Source organism: Meriones unguiculatus, chromosome 3 (genome assembly GCF_030254825.1).
Source record: "Meriones unguiculatus strain TT.TT164.6M chromosome 3, Bangor_MerUng_6.1, whole genome shotgun sequence".
NCBI classification, from domain to species: Eukaryota; Metazoa; Chordata; class Mammalia; order Rodentia; family Muridae; genus Meriones; species Meriones unguiculatus.
Window position 1 is genome coordinate 19,251,264 of NC_083351.1, and position 24,822 is coordinate 19,276,085.

Genomic DNA, 24,822 nt, shown 5'->3' on the forward strand with positions numbered 1-24,822 from the left:
AGGAGTATGATGAATCTGAGTCCAGCCTGGGCTACATGGTAAGACTCCTAAAGGTCTTGGTTTTTTGGTTCCTTTGAGACAGGGTCTCACTGTAGCCCAGGTGAGTCCCTGACTCAGCCCATTACTTAGCTGAGGCTGGCCTTAAGCCCAGGATCTCTCTCCCAACACTTCAATGTTAGAAAATAAACCCAGTGACCAAAATGCTAGAAGGGACACCAGTGGCCTGGGGCTGGGGGCTGTGCTTGCTTTGGGTGGCCTTTCTGGGTGAATGGGGCTGTGCTCGTTTTGGGCGGCCTTTCTGGGTGAATGGGAACATTCTACCATAAAAGGGACCTAGCTTGCAGAAGGGGCAAGCTCCCTTTAGAACTGGGGAAGGACAGCTCTGTGGTGGCGGCACACGCCTATAGTCCCAGCACTAGAGAGGCAGAGCCAGGCAGATCTCTGCGAGTTCAGGGCCAGCCTGGTCTGCAAAGTGAGTCCAGGACAGCCAAGGCTACACAGAGAAACCCTGTCTCGAAAAACCAAACCAACCAAACAAACAAACAAAAGAATTGGCACAGAATTCTAATATCAACTTACAGAGAACTTTTTATATTTTAGGAATTTTGCCTTTTTATCTATACATGACAACTTCTCAAGGGGATCATTTTCTACTTAAAAAAAAAAAATCATGCTTAAAGTGAGTAAAGACAGGTTCCCAGGGTCGCAGAGAGTCTAAGCAGCAGAACCAGGCCACTGAACTCTGCACAATGGTGACCTCAAGAGCCAGGCTAAGCTTCCCCTTGAGAGACAGCAGCTCCCAGCTTCTAACACATTCCTGTACCCTGACATTAGCTCAGGGCCATCATTAGACAATAATAACAAGCAGGAGGCACACGCAACGTTGGTACTCACTCCAGTTCAGTCATTCATGACGCCCCAACGACCAGAGTTCACAGTCTGTGCTTGGCACCCCGTCAGGACTTTGACAGGCAATGTGCTTGTTAGACACAATGTCCTCTCAGTACTCGACCAAACAGCCCCAGCCTGCTGGCTGTAACCAGCAGGGCGGTTCTAGGCTGAGTCATGGCTAGGTAGTGTCACAACCTGTTTGTCCACTAGGCCATAGAGGCTGGACAGGATTCTGGGTGCTTGGCTTTTTTAGATCTCTTTGACCAAAAGGTGACTCCTGGTGACAAGCACAAGGGGAGGCTGGCTCAGTCAAACCCACCCAATCTTCATCCAGAAGTTTCTCCAACTTCCAAGCTCTCTCTTTGCCTTGAGGTACAATCATAAATGAGGAGGCGTTAGCTGGGTGTGGTGGTGTGATCCCAGCGCTCAAGGAGGCAGAGGCAGACAGATTACTGTGATTTCAGGGCCGGCCTGGTCTACAAAGAGAGTCCAAGATAGCGAAGGCTACCCAGAGAAACGCTGTCTCCAAAAACAAAAAAACAACAACAAACAAAGAGGTTGTAGCAAGCCTTAGTTATTCGCCTGTAAAACGGGAACTAGATATGTATGTTAATTACTGCGTACTATGTCTACCATATAATTCAATCTCTGTGTTAGCCCAATAAGACTGATGTCATTATTTAATGTGACAAATGGAAATGCTGGGGATGAGAGTTGTCAGTGTCACTAACTGATATCACACAGGTTAGTGCAGGGTCAGGAATCCACCCAAGTCTAGATGACTAAAGAGATTATACTAGCCTGGGCTTCCTAATGACTTCTAGGCCAGCCTGAGCTATATAGCGAGATCTTATCTGGTTTTCACCAAGCCTGATGACCTGAGTTTGATCCCTGGGACCCACTCGGTAGTAGGAGAGAATTGACTCCCACAAGTTGTCCTCAGACCTCCACAAGAGTGCTGTGGCCTACCCTCCCCAATACAAATAAAACGTATTAAAAAGCATACACACACACACATATATATTAGTATATACATAGCTGGGCAGTGGTGGGGCATGCTTGCCCTTAATCCCAGCACTCAGGAGGCAGAGTCAGGCAGAGCTCTGGGTTCGAGGCCACCCTGGTCTGTATAGTGAGTTCCAGGACAGCCAGGGCTACATAACGAAACCCTGCCTTGAAAAACAACTATATATATATGTAACATATATCACTATATGTTATACATTATATATATTAAAAATAGGGGTCGAGTGTGGTGGTAATCCTTGCGTTTGGGGGGCCAACCTGGGCTACAAAGTGAGTCTCTCTTTCGAAACTCTCCCAAACTCAAAATGAAGAGATTGTGCTGAGAAGGAAACAGTAAGAAAAAGCCTGTCTGCTCCTCCAGGCTTCCTGTTTTCCACTGAGCTGGCCATTTGGCAAGTCCCTTCTGCCTGTGGGGCTTGGTTTCCCGTCCTTTCTAGAGTCCGAAGCATCTGAAGACATCTTTTCAGTCTGTAGCCTTTAATTTTAGGTTAGAAGGATTTTTCCCTGTCCATCTCTCGATCTTGCAGATCTTGCACGGTTTGTTCCTGACCTCCCTTCAGGGAAAGAGCAGATAAGAGATGACGAATCCACATCGCTTGCAGTTCTTGCTTGTTGCTTTTTTTTTTTTTTTTTTTTTTTTTTTGAGAGAGGGTTTCCCTGTGTAGCCTTGGCTGTCCTGGACTCGCTTTGTAGACCAGGCTGGCTCACAGAGATCCACCTACCTTTGCCTCCCAGATTGCTGGGATCATAGGAGTGCACTACCACACCCAACTGCTTGTTTCGGGTTATTTTTGGTTTGTTTCTGTTTTCGTTTTTGTTTTACAATTCCTACCAAGCCACGTCTGCACCTGCACCATTAGGATGGCCAGAATGGCGGTACTGCAGTCATGGTACATGCCACTGTGCTAGGTGTGTCCAGCGGGGTTTCCTTTTCATCTTTGCTAAGCTCTTCGTCATGCTCTCCTCCTCTGGTCCTGATGGTGCAAGATGATGGGTAGAGAGCTGAAGCATGCTGTGCAATCTGCGTTATCATACTTATTCTGGGTTTTCATCTTCCCGACAGAGCGGAAACTGGGACCTTAATCTTTGGCAACATTTACATCTACAAACGCCAACGCGTGCTTTTGCGTGGTTTCCTACTACGTAGCTGGTGGCTGATAGACCCCATTCACTGAGGACAAAGAGGTGGAGATGCAATCAGCCTCTCATGGGATTTTCACCAGATTTCTGCAGCGATATGGAGTCTCAGCATTTTCCTCCACTCACTCCTCTCTGCCTCCAGTGGGGCTTTCTTTCTTGTGTTTGTTTTGTTACGCAGTGCTGGGGACCGAACCCGGGGCTTCACTCATGTTAAGTCCATACTGTTTAGGCCTTTTTCTTTCTTTCTTTCTTTGGGCCCTGTTTTTCTTTCTTCCTTTCTTTCTTTCCTTCCTTCCTTCTTTCCTTCTTCCTCCTTCCTTCCTTCCTTCCTTCCTTCCTTCCTTCCTTCCTTCTTTCCTTCCTTCCTTTCTCTTTAATTAGGTTAAGGAGCTGGCTTAGAGGTTAAGAGTACTTTATGCTCTTTCAGAAAATCCAAGTTCTGTTTCCAGCACACACTGGAGGGCTCACCACCTCCTGTAACTCCATCTCCACCGGATTGTAAACCCTCATCTGGACTCCATGGGTGCTACACTCACACCCACACAGATACCCAGGCACATAGCTGCAAAAAAAAAACAAAACAAAACAAACAAACAAAAAAAACCCCAAAGCTTTAGAAAAGCAAAAGCAATTGTGTGTGGCTTGTGGTTTTTGTGGGTGTGTATGTGATGTGGGTATGTGTGTATGCAGTATGTGTGTGCTGTGTGGGTATGTGTGTGGGTGGTGTGTGTATGTGCTGTCGCTGTGTGTGTGTGCCTATGGGCTAGCAGAGGCCAGAGAAGAATGTCAGGGACCTTGCCCTAACAGTCTTTGCTTTAACGCCCTCAGACAAGATCTCTCAATGAATCTGGAGCTAGGCTAGAGACCTGTCTCTACCCACCGAACTCTGGGCTTACAACACCACGTTGGGGGTTTGAACTTGAGTCCTCAGGCTTCTGCAGCAACTGCTCTTGCCCTCTAAGTGATCTCCCCAGCCCCTGTAGTTTCATTTTTTCCTTTTTCCAGAAAAGGACAAATTAAGTTATCTAGGCTGGCCTTGAACTCAGCCTGTACCTACTCAGGTAGGCCTTTACCTCTTACCTATTTTATGTGTATGAGTGTTTTGCCTGCATATGAATGCAATGGACATTCTAGTTTGGTTTCTTTTTTCTTTTCTTTCTTTCTTCTTTTTTTTTTTTCTGAAAGGGTTTTTCTGTGTAACCTTGGCTCTCCTGGACTCCCTTTGTAGACCAGGCTGGCTTCAAACTCACTGACATCTACCTGCCTCTGCCTCCGAGTGCTGGGATCACAGGCGTGCACCATCATGCCTGGCAAGTTTTGGTTTCTTTAAAAACTTGGTTATGTTACATAAGTATATTTTGGTTTTAATCCCAAATGTGGCATTTTCCTTTGGGCTTTAGTTTGTCCACAGCTGATAACCGCCTTCTGTTGGGGCGTGGTCTTTGCCAGCTGGTCATGGCCTTCCTTGTGCAGCACAGGAGGACTCTGGTCAAGGGCCCTGAGGGACATAGATAGGAGAGCTCAGAGAGGAAGGTGTGGGGAGTGACAGTATGGAGAGACCAGAGACAGAGACAGAGGGTGTGGCACTTAGAGACAGACAGAGAGAAACATTTCATTCAGCTCACTGGCTTGGAGGAGACTGCATTTGCTTTTGATGGAGAATTGGTGAATCCCAAAAAGAACCCATCAACCCTAAATAACCAGGAGAAGTAAAACGGTCTATGCCCCATCTCCCCGATAATCTTCTCCTACTTAGGGCTGGGGGGTTGGAAGGAAGAGGCTTTAAGGAGTCCCCGATAAAATAGAGTTGAAAAACATATATGTGCACCACTTCAGCGCCTGATGCCAATGTGGTTCAGAAGAGAACCATGAAGCCCTCTGCAACTGGAGTCAGCAATGGTTTTAAGCTACCACATGGGTGCTGGGAACTGACCCTGGTTCTCTGCAAGAGCAACAAGTGCTCTTAACCCTGAGCCATTGCTCCAGGCCCTTATTTAATTTTAAAAAAAAATTATATTATTATGACTATTATTTTGCTTTTCCAGACAGGGTTTCTCTGTATAACAGTCTCTTGGCTGTCCTGGACTCACTTTGTAGATCAGACTGTCCTTGAACTCAGGGACCCACCTGTCTTTACCTCCCAAGTGCTGAGACTAAAGGTGTTCGTGCACCACCATGCCCTGCCTGAGCCTTAACTTATTTTTTTAAAATTAATTTTTTTAGTGTGCCTGTGTGTGTGTGTGTGTGTGTGTGTGTATGTGTGTGTGTCCATGTGAACACAGTGCCCAAGGAGGCCCAAGGCATCATATCCCCCAAGGGCTGGAGTTAGAGGCAATTGTGACCCATCTGACTTAGGTGTTTGGAACTGAACAACAGTTCCTTCGTAAAAGCAGTGCATGAACTGGGCACAGGCCTTTAGTCCCAGCATTTGGGAGGCAGAGGCAGGTGGATCTCTGTGAGTCCGAGGCCCCATCCTGGGCCTGAATTCCAGCATGAATTCCAGGTCAGCCAAGGTTACACAAAGAAACCCTGTCTTGAAAAATCAACAACAGAAAAGCAGTATATGCTATTGGTGGCTCCGCCATCGCCACAGCCCTCCTTAAACTCTTGATTCTCCCTGTAGTGGGTTTATAAACCTGCACCACCACAGCAGGCAGCAAACACTGTGGTACAGGCTAGAACCCGGGGCCTCCTCACACATGCTCGGTTAGCCAGCATCAACCTCAGAACTCTGTGACCAGCGCTCCTTGCCTCCTTACAACGTCTTCTTAGAAGCCGGTATCTCTTCTGCACTGTACAGAGAAAAGGTTCAGGCCGATGATATATGTAATATGAACCTTTGACCCGAGGAAGGGGTTAATGGTGAAGAGACGTTAGAGGACCAGAAACCCACAGCAGAGCTCATGGCAACGAGCAAACTGTGGGAGGCCCACCTGCCTCCGAGGACTGGTAAACGGAATAAACCAGGGCGAGAGAGTCACGGAAAGTGTTTACCCCACAGCCTGGCACCCAACAGGTGTGCTCACTAAAGGGCGCTGTCTCTGAGAGCCTCCATCCAGGAAATCTGAGCCCTGGCGGGTTAATTATCCTCAGAAAACAAGGCCTACCTCCCCAGACGGCATGGGAAGAGGGAGAGGGACGCCCCAAACAGACAGTCACAGTCCAGCTAAAGCAAGAGCTGATCTTTAATGTTTTACGGACCTGCGTAACACATTAACCATGATAGCTGTCCCCTCGAGGCAGCTTAACCCCCGGTCAGCCTGCATCTGGGGCGGTCGGCTGCGTGGAAGGGAACAAGTAAATACCGCAGCTACCCGCAGGCAGCAGACTTTCTAAGCAACCCTCACTCCAGGTGAAGTGGTTCATGCTGCTTCTCACCCAGGGGGGTGGTGACGGAGCATAAACTCTAGACTCAGCACCCAGGGAGGAGTGGCGGGCACATAACGACCCGGCATGTTTTCCTGTGTCCTCACAAACCAAACTCTTCGAGACCGAGGACGGCAGTGTTTATTCTCACTGGGTGTTTACTGTTGGTGGTTGTGATTAAGAGCCGTGCGGCAGTCACCGTAATAGCAAACAAACAAAACCAAAGGCAGTCCAAAGGTGCCGAGTGGCTAAGGCTACGAGTCTTTGTGGAGGACGACTCTATAAAGTCTGTAAAGAAACTTCTCAACTCTGACGGGCATTTGAGTCCGTGTTTAATAGGCTTGCCCTTACAACGAACGGATAGACATGTATCTAGAGAGATTTCTCTTGCTTATTTTTTTCCCCCCTCTGGTCGGGCAGGGGAGGGTGGACAAAGATTTCTATAGTCCAGGATGGTTTTGAACTCATTGTGTAGACAAGGATGACCTTGAACTCCCGATACTCTTTGCTGGGATTAGAGATATGTGCCACCACATGCTGCTAGCCCATGGCGGTTCATCTGCTAGACACCTACCCTGTCACCAAACTACAACCCAGCCCATTATTAACTTAAGACAGGAGCTCATCATGTCGCCGGGCTGGCCTTGAGCTGGCAGTCCTCCTGAGGTATGGCCATCATGCTCACAAACTGCATGTCTCTGTTGTTGTTTTGTTTTGTTTTTTGACGGTTTCTGTATAATGCCCTGGCTGTCCTGGACTCACTTTGTAGCCTAGGCTGGCCTCGAACTCACAGAGATCAGCCTGCCTCTACCTCCTGAGTGCTGGGATTACAGGCTTGGGACACCAAGGCCAGCTTGCCAACTGTGCTCTTATTTTTTAAATTATTATTGGTGTGTGTATGATTTGTGTGTGTCTGTGTGTGTGTGATTTGTGTGTGTGGGATTGTACCTCACAGGGTACCTCACAGGCCAACTTTTGGGATCTTGTTGTCTCTCCCCACCTTGTTATCCAGGGATAAATGCAGGTCATCGGGCAATCTCTTTCACCTGCTGAATTATCTCGACAGCCCCTTATTTGTTAGGGAGTATGGAGTATTGTTTGAAATGGAGTATTGTTATGTTACCACCTGATCTCCAACTGCTGGGGTTCAGTGATCCTCCTGCCTCAGATTTCTGAGTAGCTGGCCTTACGGGTATATGCCACCATGTCTGGCTTAGATTACAAATGTAAGCAGACAGCCAGAGAAGACATCTCTAAAAAAAAAAAAAAAAAAAAAAAAACAGGAGGATTTGAGAGACCCAGGAGATAGTCAGCAAAATGCTGGTCCTGCAAGCATGAAGATGGAAGATCGGAGTTTAATCCCCAGGAGAGAAAAAGTGTAGATGGTGGCATTCTTTTATCCCTTTCTGGCCAGGGGAAGCCAAGACAGTGTATTTCTCACGGCCAGTTAGCCAGTCTAGCCCTACTTGGTGAGCTTTGGGACAAACAAAAGACTCTGTTGTCTCAAAAGCAAAAGCAAAAACAAACAAACAAAACAAAACAAAAACAGGAAAAAAAAACCCCACCAAGGTGAAGGGCTCTTGATCAATAGTTATAATTGACCTCTGACCTGTACAGGTACTCTGGCACTCATACATACACACCCCTCATACACATACACAACACACAGATACACACACACACACACACACACACAAATGCATGTTTAATTAAAAAAAAAAAGATTTGCAGGGAGATAAAAAGTGAGAGAATGAATCCCACGGTTTGGTGGTAGGATAAGGTTTCAGGAAGACTCCAGCTGCAGAAGACTGAAGACAGGAGCATCTTTGACAGGCACAGATGGGAACAGTTGGCTGTACTTGGTCAGGTACAGAGAGGTAGAGGGATGGGGGCAGATCATATCAGCACTTAATGGCCTTGCTTTTTACTCTCACAGAGATAGGAACAGACTCGCTGTCACAGAGAACTGAATTTAAATATGAGCTCAGACATTTACTAGCATTGTGGCCCTGAGCAACTCTCTCTCCTCTCGTCTCCTCTCTCTCTCTCTCTTTCCCCCCTTTCCCTCCCCATCTGCTAGGATTACAAGTGTGAACCACCATGCCCAGTTCCTGTTCCTCTTTCAAATTTTAACCTTATTAAAGCTTGAATAAATACTTTGTTGTCTCAAATGGCCCATTCAAACCACTGGACATTCTATTCTGAAATCAGCATCTGAATAGGAAAAGAAGGCCTCCTCTAATCATGACCACACAGAGCACTTATCATTTGCCCAATCTTATAGGAGAAAAAAAAGAAACAAACAAAAATAACCGACTACCATGGCCTTATGGCCTCAGCCACCCAAGGCAGAGATCTGGACAATTCTGACTCTATCTTCTCCCCCCTCCCTCTACTGGCTAGTCATTAAACCTTCTCTATCTCCTCCTCCTTTTCTTCTCTGTTTGGACAGAGTTTCAAGGCAGGGGGCTACAGTTTAATTACTGGCGAAGTACTTGCTTCACAGGTTCAATCTCTAGCCTATCAAAAACTATCCCCAAAGAGATCGGATCTTTCCTATGTCGAACTGGCCTCAGGTGAATTTGAACTAATTTATTGCCTCCACCTCCTGGGTCCCAGGATGGTAGGTGTGCCGTTCAGCCCAGCACTGAACACATGCAAGCCAAGAACTTGTATCAACTCACCTACCCTGCCTCTTGAGGATGGCCACTTATTTCCGGGGTGGGAGGCAGGGTCTTATCAAGCAGGCCATGATAAGTCACGGAGATCCGGCTGCCTCTGCCTCATGAGTTCGGGAATCGAAGCCAGCCACGCGCCACAAAAGCCCTGCTTACTACACCTTTTAAATAAACTGTGGATTTATTCTTGTGTGGGGGCACACACCTGCCATGGCACACATATGGAGGTCAGAAGGCAACTTCTGGGAATCTCTCATTCCAACATTTGGGTCCCTGATAGCCAATGCAAGTTATCAGGCTTGGTGGCAGACATGTTTTTAACCCACTACGACATCTTGCCAGCCTTTTATTGTCCTGTTTTAATTAACATATATTAGTTATATATAATAATGGGTTTCCTATGACATTTTCCGTAAGTGTGCAGAATGTACTTTGGTCATAGTCATACGTACCCCAGTAATCTCTCCAGCCCCCTCGAAATCCCACTGGCCCCGACCCCTCCCCAACTAGTCCCCCTTTCTGCATCCACGATGTTCTTCCCAATGCATTCCTTTAGGCTTGCTTACGGGAGACTGTGCACTGTATATCAGTAACTTCCAGCACCGAAGCAAACGTCTCTCTTCCCCCATTAAACATTAATTGGCTGTGAGTCTTCCGGGAGGGGTGGGGCCTCCTGCACCTCTCCCTCTTAGCTGACAGGATGGGCCCAATCTTAAGCAGATCTAAGTAAGCACAACTGCTGCGAGTTCAAAAGGGCCAGGACCACGGCATGCCCGGAAGTCAGCGTTTGACGCCAGCACCCCCACCCCTTCCTCAGGCCTTCTCCATGCTGCTCCCTGAGCCTCGGAGGGAGTGTTACGGGCCCTCCCAGGCGTGGCGGAACACTCCACCGTCTCTTCTCATCACTCTGAGGGTTCGAGGTCTCCCCAGATACCACTGCCCATCGCAAAAAGACCCTTCTCTGAAGAAAGCTGAGAGCAGTATATTAATCTATAGGCATAAATGTAGCTCTTCAGAAGGCAGTTTGACCGGCACATCACAGCGAAACAACAGCAGTGTCTTCTGCTAGTGCCCATGACCTCACAACACAGGCTTTTGGTTAGGTTTACAGTACCAGATGGGGAATCTTTCTGTGGTGCAGGTCTGAAATCCAACCAAAAATATTAGTAGTTAGTTGTATCTTGCTTGTCTGTTGTGTTGCATGCAGGTTCACAGCTCTCTTTCTCTCTCTCTTCCCCACCGCCACCGCGTGTGTGTGTGTGTGTGTGTGTGTGTGTGTGTGTGTGTGTGTGTATTTTGAGACAGGGTCTCATTATGTAACCACGGCTGGCCTGGAACTCACTAATGTAGACCAGGCTAGCCCGGGCCTCACACAAATCTATCTGCCTCTGCCTCTGCTTCTGCCTCCCATGAGCCACCAGGACTGGCTCTCCCATGTTCTTTCACATCTGTTGCCTACATTTTCCCACTGGTAAAATTACAGAGTCAGCAGCCAAATTAATAGGGTGTTGGCTCACATGCCTCTTATCAGCCCTGAGTTACGGGAAAGCGGGCCTACGGTGTGGGCCACTGTCTTACAATTTTTTTCAGTAAGTTTTTCAGACATGGCAGTACAGATGGTATTAGTGTTACCGTGCTGGGGATCAAACCCGGGGCCTCAGGCCCGGAGCTCCGTACTACTGAGCTATGGCCCTATCATTTTTCTTAATCTTAAATACTCAATTTCTTGGTGTTGCGTTAAATTATCATTCCAAGTGAATGTTATAAGTGATGGCACAGATAAACTACTGAACGAGACCATGCCACGGGCAGAAAGAAAGATCTATAGGAGAGAAAACTGTCAAGGCCATGGGGGTGGGGCTAGAAAGAAGAGTGAAATGGCAACAAAGGAAGCAGAATTTATATGACAGTGAGCAAGGATGGCAGCTGAGCTGATACAGGCTCCCCAGACTGACTGGGAACTAGGTGCCCTTGCCTGAGGTGGCTGATGTTTGGGGGAACGTTGGGGGGGATGTCCTGGAGGACTGAGGGTGGTCCACTCTACTGTCCCTTATGTCTTTGCCGTATGAGCAGAGTTCAAGAAATACTTTGTTGAGCTTAAAATCTCCATGTATGTGCCAGAACATATGTATGTTGGGATCAGCAAGCAGGCATTTCTACAGGCAGCCCCTGGGGCCTGGCAGACCCGGCAGGTATCAGGCATTTGGAAAGACACCCAGACCACCTGCTGACCACCTGGAACCACCCGCGCATGCTCTGGACCCCCCTATAAGAGAACTGGGGCCCCTCCCCTCTCTCTCCTTCTCCTTCTCTCTCCTCCTCGCTCCTTCTTCTCTCTCTCTCTGTCTGTCTCTCTCTCTTTCTCTGTCTGTCTCTCTCTTTCTCTATCTCTATCTACCTCCCTCTCTGTAACCCCCCTCTACCTAATAAACCTCCCGCGTGGAACCAATCTCGTGGTGTGATCTGTGGGCCCGCGTGTAACCTCTGTAACCTCACAATCTCTTTTTACAATTCCTAACAATGTATGTACACCATATATGTCCTGTATAGGTGCCCGTGGATGCCAGATGAGGGTGTCAGATCCCTGGGAACTAGAGTTACAGGTGGTCGTGGGCTGGGGACTGAACCCAGGTCCTCAACAAAAGCGGCAAATGCTCTTAACCGCTTAGCCATCTTCCCAGCTCATATTTAGTTTATTTATATTTTATGTGTTATGAGTGTTTTGCAAGGATGTATGTATGTATGTTAGCACATGGATGCCAGTGCCTGAGGAGGTCAGAAGGCGTAAGGGATCTCCTGGAAGGGGAATTACAAATGGTCGTTAGCCACCATGTGGGTGTTGGGGACCTCTGCAAGAGCAGCAAGTACCCTTAACTGCTAGCCATCTCTCTAGCCCCTGTCTACTTATTTTTAAAAAATCTCACATCCAGAACCTTGGATGGTTCTGCCGGATAAATCCTTCCCCCAGCTTTCTGAGATTCTCAGTACTGGGCCTGGTCTCCCGTATTTAAAGTTTTGGTAGGCATAGTAAATTAAACAAGTTTGCTGTTGTTTCCTATCAAACTTATGGCCAGGCAAGGTTCTAGCACTGAGCTTTTTCTCCAGGCCCTCGGAGGCACACAAACTATTGAGTGTCACTGCTGAGGTCTGTAGCAGCACCACGCTGGCCTTAATACTTCCGATTTATAACACGCTCTCCTTTTCCAAGGCGACTCTTTCCCTCCTCGCTCCCTCCAGCGGCTGAGCTCAAAATTTAAATGTAGTATCCAAATCAGTTTCAAGAGAGAGGATCAAAACATTCAGGTCGTCGAAGCTGGTTAAAAAAAAACAAAACACAACTATCCTAGAGATGTCCTATGACGTAAAGCTCTGCAGTTACCTGCCAGTGCACGAATCTCTAGCCTGGGACCCCACCGCGGCGGCGCAAGCGCTCTCGCACGCGGGTGCCGGAAAGCGGGCGCGTTCCTTGCCCTCTCGGCACCCTTACTGTGGAGAGGCTTCCTGTCCGTCAGCTTCCTGCCGGAAGTGCGGAGGGGATGCTGGTTGGCGGGTTCGCTGGAGGGGTTTGGGCATTTTGGGGGTGCGGGCCGCGCGTGTGCTCGCGTGGGTTTAAGTCCACCGCTGCTGGGAGCTGTGGCGTGGACGGAGGCGTGTAAGTGCACGCGCGGGAGGACCGGTGCGGGCCCCTGAGCCGCGCGTTTCCCGCCTGGCTCCTCGGAAAGGCGTTAATGCAGTTCTAGTCAGGGCCCCGCGGATGCCCTGGGCCCTCTCTCTCAGTCTCCCCGGCCTCGGTCCTGGGACGCTTTTGTTTCGGATCTCACCGTGCTGCCCTGGTTGGCCGAAGTCCTCTTCTGGCCTCAAACTTGCTCGGCCCGCTTTTATTTCTTTAGGTTTGGAAACGGGGCCTCTCCCTATAGCCCAGGGTGGCTTCACCTTTTTAAAGTTTAGTTTGTACGTCGGTTGTTTCTCGTCGGAGCCACGTAGCTTGCCGGGGGGGTGGGAGAGGGAGCTGTGTGGTTAAATGCACGCCCCGGCCTTATTTAAAAACAGTCGGTTCCAGAGCAAGGGGTTGCGCAGCTGCCTCAAGAGGACACTTTCACAAGGGTCAGAGCGCGGGACTCGCGTGGGTTTGGCCGCATCTCCGTGGCCAGAACTCTTGTCCCTGCGCTGTCCGTTTTCGGAACTGGCTGTATTACTTCCATGTTGAGAGTTTGGAGTGAGTCTTGAGTTCAAGGCCGGTGCAGCCCCTCCACTCCAGTGTACGGACGAGTGTGACTCTTGCAGGTGGATCCCGTGCGCACCCGATTGGAAGATCTGTCGCCTTGCACCTAATTAAGAGGCATCATGGAGGCACCCCCAGTCACCATGATGCCCGTCACTGGGGGCACCATTAACATGATGGAGTACCTCCTGCAGGGTGAGTGAGCCAGGGAGCTGGCACTACCGAGTTTTCTTTTCTTTTTTTTTGTTTTTTTCTGGTCTGAGTAGGTGGAGATGACTTAAGAGTGACTGGACAGTTCTCGTCATACAGTAACTGTGTAAAGGGGAGTGGGGGTGGAAGGTGGTTCAGTGGCCGGAAACTCACCAACCAGACCAGGCTGGCCTCAAGAGCTGGGATTACAGGTGTGCACACCACTTATTTCCTTCCTTCCTTCCTTTTTTTTTTTTTTTTTTTTTTATCAAGACATGGTTTCTCTGTGTAGCCTTGGCTGTCCTGGATTTGCCTTGTAGACCAGGCTGGCCTCGAAACTCACAGCGATCCACCTCTGTGACCCGCCTCCCAAAGTTCTGGGATTAAAGACGTGCACCACCAATGCCCGTCTTCATTTGTTTCCTCTCATCTTGAAAAATTAAAACTCTGTATTTGAATTCATTAAATACTGATCCTTCTCTCCTGGCCCTTGCTGATCTCCCTCCCCACCCCCCTTTTTTTTTAAAAGTATAATTTAAAATTTTCTTTTAGGGGCTGTAGAGATGGCTCAGTAGTTCAGAGCACTGGCTGCTCTTCCAGAGGACCTGGGTTCAATCCCAGCACCCACATGGCAGCTCACAGCTGTCTGTAACTACAGTTCCAAGGGATCTGACACCCTCACACAGACATACGTATAGGCAAAAAACAAAAACAAAATCATTGGTGCACATTAAATAGGTTTTAAATTTTTATTTTATGTGTATGAATGGTTTGCCTACATGTATGTATGTGACTCAGAGGTCAGATGAGAGTGTCCAGTTCCCTGAAAAGAGAATCGTGGATGGTTGTGTGCCACCCTTTGGGTACTGGTGGCAAATGAACCCAGGTCCAGTGCTCTTAATCGCTGAGCCATCTCTTATTTTTAAGCTCTATTTTATTTGGGGCTTTTAGGCCCCTGCCTCCCTTCCACCAACCGTTTATCCTAGATAGGAGGGACAGAAGGTTAGTGGGAGAGGGGGCATAGTTTTCCTTAGCTGCTTCCTGCTGGTTAGGGTCTTTGGGTTCCTTGGGGCAAGTCCAATCCTCATTTCAGGAGCTCTCCAACTTCTTATGCTGTGTCAACAGCGTGGGGGAGTGTCACAGCAGTGGGGAGCAGCAGCAGCCTTGTTGTGTCTTAGAGCCCCTCCCCCCCCTCTGGCCTTTATTCCCTCTCACAGTCCTCAGAATTAAACTGTCCGCAGCTGGCAAAGAGCCCACCTCAGCCCACAGGAGGCAAACCTTGCTGCCTCAGACGATCCGGAAGGGTCCCATATCCCATACCAGGGATTAAAACAAAAAACATGTTTACATAACAACTGAGGTTTTAAAGACACCAAAACTCTCCAGCCCCTAGGTTGACCTCTTACTGGCCATGTGGCCAAGGATGGCTTTGACCTTACAGTCGTCCTGCCTGAGCCTAAGTGCGTGGATCGTACTGGCTTGTACCCCATCTGATGTGGATATATGTGGATGTATGTTTTGTTGAGGTTTCTTTCAGAATTATTTGTTGTTTATTCGCGTCGGCTTGTGTGTCATTCAGTTCCCGATGTTTGTTGCTCGGTAGCTTCCCCTCACACCCATATAAGTACAGGTATGAACACGTCACAGTGCCCTTTCCAGTCTAGTTTTTGACCACAATGAAAAAGCCTCTGTGCGTCCTTTTATAAGTGTTCTTTGGGTTTGCTCTCCCTTTCTGGTAGGATTGCTGATCGAGACAGCCACCCTCTGAGTAAAGCATAGTGGTTTCAGAGGGGTGACTCAGATCATTGTAAAAAAGTATGAGAAACTGCCACTGTGGGACACACCTTAAATCCCAGCACTCGAAAGGCAGAGGCAGGTGGCTTCATGATTTTGTGGCCATCCTTGTCTGGGTAGTGAGTTCCAGAGCTACACAAAGAAACCCTCTTTCAAAACTGTGATAGTTCATGCCTATAACCCCAGCAGTTGGGAGGTTGAAACATGAGAATTGCTGTGAGTTCAAGGCTAACCTGGGCCATGTAGTGAGTTCTAGGCTCCTAAACCATCTTAGGTAAGCTATGCCTTTAGGGAGGTTGAAGAGATGGCTCAGGGGTTAAGAGCACTGTCTTTTCTTTCAGAGATCCTAAGTTCAACTCCCAGCACCCACATGGTGGCTCACAACCATCTATAATGTGATGTGATGCCCTCTTCTGGCCTGTAGGTGTACATGCAAATAGAGCGCTCATAAACATTAAATAAATCTTAAAATAGAAAAAGTAGGTTTTTGGGGTCTGGGGTTTTGTTTTGGATACTGGTATTGAACCTAAGGCCTTGAACAAGCAAGGCAAGTGATCTGCCACTGAGCTGTATCAAGGCCTTCTTCAACATCTGAGAAGGTCTCCCTGAGGTCCCCAGGCGGGCCCCGAGCAGACTATGTTTGGCGCTTTGGGCTCCCTATTAGCTAGGATTACAGGCCCAGCTGCATTCATGTTTCTTAATCTCTATTCTGTTTGTTTTCAAGACAGGGTCTCTCTGTGTAGCCCTGGCTGTCCTGGAACTCTGTAGACCAGGCTGTCCCGAACTCACAGAGATCACCTGCCTCTGCCTCCCGAGTGCTGGGATTTAAGGCGTGGGCCACCACTGCCCAGCCTGAATCTCTACTCTGTACCAACTACATCGAATGTCACGACTACTTACTTGACTGTAAGGGAGCTGATTGTTGTCTTTAAGACGGGGTCTCACAGCCGGGCATGGTGGTGCATGGGAGTGGATCACTGTGAGTTTGAGGCCAGCCTGGTCTACAAAGTGAGTCCAGCACAGCCAAGACTACACAGGAAAACCTTGTCTAAAAAAAAAAAGAAGATTTTAAGATTTTTAATAATTTTTTTTTTTTAAAGATTTACTTATTATTTATTCAGTGTTCTGCCTGCATGTGTGACTGAGGACATCAGAGGGCATCAGATCTTACTATAGATGGTTGTGAGCCACCATGTAGTTGCTGGGAATTGAATTCAGGATCTTTGGAAGCAGCCAGTGCTCTTAACCTCTGAGCCATCTCTCCAGCCCAAGATTTTTTTTTTTGAAGTGTGTGTGTGTGTGTGTGTGAGAGAGAGTGAATATGTGTATGCCCATCTTCATAATTGCTGTCACACAACATTTTGTTGGAGTAATTTCTCTACCACCGTGTGGCTCCTGGGGAACTGAACTCAAGTCCTCAAGCTTGGCAAAAAACTTTCTTTACTTGATAAGCCATTTGGACAGTCTTTAATTAATTTTTTTTATTACATTTTATTAGAAAGGGGCAGGACTCCTGCATGTCACAGCATACCTGTGGAGGTCAGGGGACATGTGGAAATTGGGTCTTTCCCTTCGCTGTGTGGTACAGAGGCTTGAACTCAGGTTACCAGGCTTGGCAGCAGGCACCTCTACTCACTGAGCCATTTCATTGGCCCCTCCAAAATGTTCTGGAGCAAAACATTTCATTTTTGGCCTTGAGCAGTTGTCTTTTGTCTTTATTTTTGGAGTCTGGGTCTTTTTTTTTTTTTAAGTTGTTTTTACTTACGTGTGCACGTGTGTCGGTGTGGCGCGTGCATGTGAGGCTAGTGGGATCCTTGGAGTTGGGGTCGCAGGAGTAAATAGTTAACTCCTTAAGTATTTACATGTGTGCTTGTGGTAAAGGCTCTCCTTATTACCGGATGTTCGTAGACCTGTACTATGGTCCCCTGCAAGAGCAGCATAAATAAACTCTTAACCACTGAGCCATTTTTCCATTTCCCGGGTTTTCCAGCAGTCCTACTGCCTCAGTCTCCCGAGTGCCGTTGCCTGGCTGACTATAACAATGCTGTTTCTGTCGTTGCTTAATCTTTTGTGGTGCTCGGGATTGAACCCAGCGCCCTCTGCCACTGCGCTACGTGCCCCACTTTACAGCCTCCCTCTCTCCTCTTGGTGCTTTGATCAAGCCCAGGGCCTTACGTTCTGAGCCCCTGCTCGGCCGCTGATCCACACCCGGCTACAATTATTTATTTCCAGCAAATGAAACTCTTCTTTTTATGGCACAAATTCAAAATTTCCTTTTCATACAATTATACTTCAGAACAAGAAGCTGGGTGTGGCGGCACATGCCTTTAATTCTAGAATTTGGGAGTCAGAGGCCGGCAGATCTCTGTGAGTTCGAGGCCAGCCTGGTGTACAGATTGAGTTCCAGGACAGGGAAAAAAAAAAAAACAATAAAAAAAAAAGGAAACTGGCTGTGGGCCAGTGAGACAGTGGTTACTGTGCTTCAGCCTGATACCATCACCAAGACAGCTCTTATAAAAGAAAGCATTTATTGGGGGCTCGCTTACAGTTTCAGAGGGTTGGTTCATGATTATCATGGTGAGGAATATGACAGGCAGGAGCTGAGAGCTATGTCCTGATCTGCTGGCAGAGAGAGAGAGAGCCCACTCCCAGTGACACACCTCCAACAAGGGCATTCTTCCTAAATAATCTTCCCAAATAATCTACCAACTAGGGACTAGACACTCAAATATATGAGCCTTTGGGGGCACTCGAGGCACCACAGGGCACTTGCTCCCTTGACAGCCCGAGTTCAATCCGTGGGACCCAGGGGTGGAGGGAGAGAACCAGTCCTAGCGGGTTATCTCCTGACCAGCATATGCGTGCCATCATATCCTGTCTGTTTCTGCCACTGCATTGCATACTCGTAAATGTAAAACTAAGCATAGAAAAGTTTTAAGTAAATCACAACAGAATCCCGTGGATTGAGCCTATGAAATGATGCACAGATCTCTTTATTTTGTATGTGTGTGTGTTTTTCATTTGCTAGTTTCATGACCCTAAGGGAAATGAAATCCTGGACTCACTGTGCTTTTATCTCTTCAGGAAGTGTTTTAGACCACAGTTTGGAAAGTCTCATCCATCGCCTTCGTGGTTTGTGTGACAACATGGAGCCTGAGACTTTCCTTGATCACGAGATGGTATTCCTCCTTAAGGGCCAGCAGGCCAGCCCGTTCGTCCTAAGGGCCCGGCGCTCCATGGACAGGGCAGGGGCCCCCTGGCATCTGCGGTACCTGGGACAGCCAGAAATGGGGGACAAGAACCGCCACGCCCTGGTGCGCAACTGTGTGGACATTGCCACCTCTGAGAACCTCACAGACTTCCTCATGGAAATGGGCTTCCGCATGGACCACGAGTTCGTCGCCAAAGGACACCTGTTCCGCAAGGGTATCATGAAGATCGTGGTGTACAAGATTTTCCGAATCCTGGTCCCGGGGAACACGGACAGCACAGAGGCCCTGTCGCTCTCCTATCTTGTGGAATTAAGTGTTGTGGCGCCAGCTGGGCAGGACATGGTCTCTGACGACATGAGGAACTTTGCAGAGCAGCTCAAACCTCTAGTTCACCTGGAAAAAATAGACCCCAAAAGGCTTATGTGATTAGGAATTTGTGTCCGTCTTTGAGGTAGGCGAACAAGTGCCCAGTTACTGCTGCCAGCCAGGCCCACTGGCCTCAGGAAGGTGTATGGTGAAAGAGTTTCAACATGTAGCCCTGGCTCATCTAGAACTCACTACATTAACTAGCTAGCCGGTCCCAGAGGTCCCCTGCACTTCCACCTGTGTGCCCGTGTTAAAGGCTCTCCTTATTACACCTGACAGTTTCTTGTTGGCAGTCTTTTCCAGTGAGAGGCCCAGGTAACATGGAAGTTTGCTCAAGCCCTCCCTCCACTCAGAGAACCGGAAGGAAAAACGTCAGAAAACAACTCTGATAATTGTTTTGCCTTTTTTCTTGTTTTTAAAATGTTTTCTTATTGCTCTATTTATTTTTTGTTTTCTTCATGTTTTTAATTGTTCTGTTTACAAAGTGTGTAACAGTGTCATGAGCTGACATTGTGTGGTAATAAAGACAGAAAAGAACAATTGTGATTCTGATCCTCACTTTTCCTGATTTTTTTTTTTTTCCTCCAAGACAGGGTTTTTCTGTGTAGCCTCGGCTGTCCTGCCCTTAGACCAGAGTAGGCTCAAACTCAAAGCGATCCGCCTGCCTCTGCCTCCCGAGTGCTGGGATCACAGGTGTGACCACCGCCCAGCGCTTCTTAACTTCTTCCTATTTATTATTAACTCTTTAAGTATTTACTCTGTTATGTTAATGTTTGACTGCTGTCATTATCCTGGGTGGTGGGTGTGGGCCCGAGGCCTCTCCAGGACCCACTCGGCAGAGAACCAACCCCTGCAAGGTGTCGCCCTCTATCCCCACACACTTGTGACTCTGGCACCCGTGCTTGCGCACACCCACACACAAATTCAATATAATAATGGTTTTTTAGAGTAGCTAGTGGCTGGCGAGATGGCTTAGCTGCTAAAGAGCACTGGCTGCCCTTGCAGGACCCAGGCTAACTGCCCACTCGGTTGCTAAAACCCTCTGTAACTCCACTTCTAGGGGATATGATGCCCTCTTTTCAACCACACACCCGCCAGGCACACACATACTGCAAAGACGTGCAGGGAAAAAGAGGCCAGGTGGCACATACCTTGAACCTCAGCAATCTGGAGGCAGAGGTAGACGGATCTACAGAGTTCCAGGACAGCCAGGTCTGTTACATGAAGGAACCCTGGGTGGCGGGGTGGGTTTGGGGAGCCTCATAGTTTCCTATCTGAAGAGGTCAGAGTGTAAAGTCAGTCTTGTTTCTTTTTTCTTTTTGTTTGTTTTTTTAGGCAGGGTTTCTCTGTGTAGCCTTGACTATCCTGGATTTACTTTTGTAGACCAGGCTGGCCTCCGCCTCCCAGATTGCTGGGATTACAGGCGTGCGCCACTGTGCCCAGCGCCCCTTCTTCCTCTTGGAAGTTACTTCTTTCTTGTCCTTAATAAGTTTACCTTTGCCCAGTTAATATGTATAAATACATTTGGACACATTATATGCACTGATCTTCCACCTTAGATTTGCATGTGCATAGCTTGGTGTATTAAATGTTGACAAATATGATTATTATATTCCATAATTTCTTTTTGGGGGCCGTTTGGTTTTTTGGGTTTGGTTTGTTTCTGTTTTTTTGAGACAGTCTCTGTGTGGCCCTGATTGGCCTGAAACCTTTTTTGTTTTTTTAGATTTTTTTTTACGATTTATTTCATTTATTTATTTTAATGTGTACAGGGTTCTGCCTACATGTATGTCTACAGGCCAGAGTGTGGCACTAGATCTCATTATAGATGGTTATGAGGCACCATGTGGTTGCCAGGAATTGAACTCAGGACCTCTGGAAGAGCAGACAGTGCTCTTAACTTCTGAGCCAGCTCTCCAGCCCATGGCCTGAAACATTTTGTAGACCAGGCTGGCCTTGAACTCACAGAGCTCCAACTTGCCTCTACCTCTTGAGTGATGGGTTTACTGCCTGTGCCCGAATGTCTGGCCATAACTCACTTTGGATCTTAGTTTGTCATTCAAACTGTGAGTGGTGGGGTGCAGCTCAGTATAGACTGCTTGGCTAGCATGTACAAGACCCTAGGTTCCATAACCAACGCCACTCAAACACAAAAACGTACACAAACTATCACGCCAGGCAGTTTGCCCTCATTTGTCCCAGCTACCAGAGAAGCTGAAGTGTGAGGAATTTAAGATCCCACTTGAGCCCAGGAATTTAAGATCCAGTTTGGACAATAACAGCAGGACCCAGCTGGGGGTGGTAGCACACACCTTTGGTCTTAGCAGTGCAAGAGGCAGGCAGAGCTCTGTGAGTTTGAGGCCAGCCTGATATACAGAGTGACTTCCAGGACAGCCAGAGCTACGTAGATATACTCGGTCTGAAAAACTTTTTAAAAGAACACCAAAAATGTGTGTGTGTATAATATATTACAGTACATACATTATATATACATATGCCATTACTATTTATATACTGTTCTAAAGAAACAAGAAGGAAGAAAGGCAGAGCTCATGGGAGAAGGAAGGCAAGATGGCTCAGCCAGGAAACAGCCTGAGGACCTGAATTTGATACCTGGGACCCACATGGTAGAAAGAGAAAATTGATTCCCACAAATTGTCCTCTGATCTCCACAAATATGCCTTAGCATGCAGACTTTTCATGTAATAAAAATAAATAAATGTAAAAGAAAGAGAGAATCCTAACCAGATTAGTGGCACACATCTTCAGTTCCAGGTCCGTGGAGGCTGAGGCAGGAGGATTGCAAATTTGAGGCCAGTCTGGAACTTATAATAAATATTCCTCAAGATGGGTGTAGTGGCACATGCCTTTAATCCCAGCAGAGGTAGAGATAGGCATATCTGTGAGTTCCAGGCCAGCCTACTCTACAAAGTGAGTCCAGGACAGCCAAGGCTACACAGAGAAACTCTGTCTCGAAAATAACCAAAAAGGAAAAAAAAAAAAAAAAGGATTCCATAGCCAGGCATGGTGGCACGTGGCTTTAATCCTAGCACTCAGGAAGCAGAGGCAGACAGATCTTTGAGTTCAAGGCCAGTCTGGTCTCTAGAGTAAGTTCCAGGCCAGCCAGAGCTACACAGAAAAACCCTGTGTAGCCAAACGAGGAAGAGGAGGAGGAGGAAGTAACACATTGTGACAAAGGAATCCTAGTTTGCTCTCTGTTGCTGTGGTAATTACCAGGAATAATTAGGCTGCAGAGATGGCTCAGTGGTTAAGGGCACTGGCTGCACTTTTAGAGGTCCTGAGTTCAAGTCCCAGTGTTTGCGTGGGAGGTCACGACTGTCTGTAACTGTAATCCCATGAAATCCAATTCCTCCTAGCAAATGTGCTTACAGTCAAAATGCCCACATACATTAAAAAAAGAAAAACAAACCAATCTGGGGAGTTAAAGGCTTATTTCCTCTTAGAAGGCCAGGTTACAGCACCTCACTTCCGGCTTATGCGGCCTCCAAGTTCCTGCCCTGACTTCCGTCGGTGAGGGACCGTAACCTGGGGTTCCGGGAGGAAATAAGTGCAAGCACATCCTCGCTTGCATCCTCCAGTGCATGCCGCACATGCTCGCGTGCATGCCGAGGCTTGAGTGTGGAGTCCGCCGACATCCTACGTTTTCTCAGGTTAACGTTACGATCTTAACTTTCACCCTTGAGCCTTTAAACCATGCAAAGCCTGTCTTCTACCTTGGTTTCAAGGTGAGAGACCCACGTCTCTCCTTCCCATAGTTAGTTTCTGTCACCACCTGGGACAGATCTCCCTGGGGCTCGGTGGGGTGTGGCGTTTATCACATATTAACTTCCCCGGGTACAGACTTTCCTAAGCTCCCCGCCATATGCCAATGGCCTTGTCTTTGTTACCTGCCAGCACCTGGCAGGACGATGATGTTTTTATTGGCTTTGTGGTAGATCCGGTTTTACCGGTAGGGCAGGAACCTCTACTTCGCCTTCCTCTCAAAATAGCCTCAGTTTTCAAAGGCCAAAGCCACACACCTGTAGCCCCAGCACGTTGGGCTACGTGCCTATGAGAATTGAAGGCTAGGAAGTTACATAGCAAAATCCTTTTTTTTCCCCCTCCATGAACAACATGAATGATAACTTTTCACACACGCACTTATGGGACTCCCCATCTACCTCTAATAAAATGTGAACTTCACAAGGGAGGTGTCCTGTATCATTCTCACGCACCTACGAGAATGGCCTAAGGTAGCTCCCTGGACAGTTATTAAGAAAACAAATAAAATGACTTCTTGTATAGGTGTACTTTTTCGAGACATGGTTTCTCTGTGTGTCCTTGGCTGTCCTGGTCATGCTCCTCCTCAGTCTCGGCAGGTGGAAGGCAGGCAGATGATCTAGGACATCAAGGCCATATATACTATCTGGCTCTTCCTAGGAACAGCAAGCTCATTCCTCGATACACTGCAGTTTAGTTCACAGTCACAGGCAATCATGCACACGAGTGTTCTTTTATGATGTTTGTTGAGGCAAAGTATCACTCCAGTCTAGAATGCTCTAGCTCAGGCTTAAACTCATGGCAGGACACCTGTCTCAGCCTCCCAAGTGTAAGAGCGCTCCCAGGTGGTAGAGCACATTGTTGGGGTTCAGACCTGGGACAAGCAATTGAGATGCTATATAACCAAAGTGGACCTGGCCTCCAGGTTCTCCCAGCATCCCTTAGTCCCTACTTGAACTTCCCCTGAGAGACTCTTCACTATATAATCCAGACATTTTGGTCTCTCTCTCTCTCTCTCTCTCCTCCTGATTATTTCCTCTTTCCTCTCTCTGTGTGTGCTGTCTCTGTCGACCCCTCTCCCCTTTCTGTCTCCTGCATGGCAACCTCTCTGGCCCCATTCTTTGGGACCAGTGAACCAGCCCGAGAGCAGCTCCCCAACAAACCTAGCTTTATGCTCTAACTTGGCTTGAATTGGCTCGTTTCCTCTGTCACACTTGCCAAGCATGTTTAAGACCTGGGGTTTGATGCTCAGTGCCACAGGACAAAACAAAGAGTTTTATTGTCTGTTTAAGACAGGGCCTCATGCAGTCCACTGTGATCTTGAACTTGCTATGTAGCCAGCACTGGCTTGGAACTCTCCAGTCTCATCCTGGAGATAGGGCCTCCTAGCTGCTCTTTCCAAGGATCTGTGTACAATCTCTAGCACTCACTTAGGAGCTCACAGCTGACTGTAACTCTAGTCCTGGGCAATCCAATGGCCCCTTCTGGCCTCTGTGGGTACTACCATAAATGCTGGTGGAACACACATACACATAAAATAAAAGTTAAAAAAAGAAACCTAGCCAGGTGTGGTAGCATACCTCTTTGATCCTAGCAGAGGCAGGTGGACCTCTGAGTTTGAGGCCAGCCTGGATGACACACTGAGTTCCAGGACAGGTAGGTCTACATAGTGAGATCCTGTCTGGAAAAGCAAAACTAGAACAAAACAAAACAAAACAACACAAATCAAACAAACAAATGAACAAAAAACCCACACCTTTCACTTCAGTATAATGTAATAAAAATACTATGAGTCATCATTTTCACAAAGTTGTACACATACACACACACGCAATAAAAATTTTAAAACAAAGTTAAAAGGGGGTGTGCTGGCGCCCATCTTCAGCACCAGTTCTTGGAAGGCAGGGGCAGATGGGTCTCTGAATTCCAGGACAGCCACGTCTCCACTGGGAGTTCCAGGCCAGTCAAGGCTACATAGTGAGACCTTGTTTAAAAAATGACGACAACAACAACAAAAAATATATTTTTAAAAAGAAACAAACTTGCTCCTAAATCTTCTGCCTCTGCCTCTAAGTGCCTGGATGACAGCCAAGTGCCACTAGTCTTGGCTGCAGAAGGGAAAATGTGGCACGCTGGCAGCCGCTGTGCTTTTGTTGGG

The 24,822-nt window shown here is 47.7% G+C and overlaps 1 protein-coding gene across 4 annotated transcripts; it reads left to right on the forward strand.

Annotated features, from left to right (window-relative positions):
* Nucleotides 1–12,614: 12,614 nt before the first annotated feature.
* On the forward strand, nucleotides 12,615–19,424 carry Med18 (mediator complex subunit 18). Of its 4 annotated transcripts, none has more exons than XM_021651384.2 (3): nucleotides 12,615–12,753; nucleotides 13,386–13,518; nucleotides 18,391–19,424. In XM_021651384.2, exons 2-3 carry the CDS (start codon nucleotides 13,446–13,448, stop codon nucleotides 18,942–18,944), a joined length of 627 nt encoding a protein of 208 aa, XP_021507059.1. In that variant the 5' UTR covers nucleotides 12,615–12,753; nucleotides 13,386–13,445; the 3' UTR covers nucleotides 18,945–19,424. The 4 variants fall into 4 exon arrangements, with proteins under 4 accessions (XP_021507059.1, XP_060235372.1, XP_060235371.1 ...); XM_060379389.1 differs by having other exon boundaries at nucleotides 12,631–12,651; XM_060379388.1 differs by having other exon boundaries at nucleotides 12,639–12,991.
* Nucleotides 19,425–24,822: the final 5,398 nt, after the last annotated feature.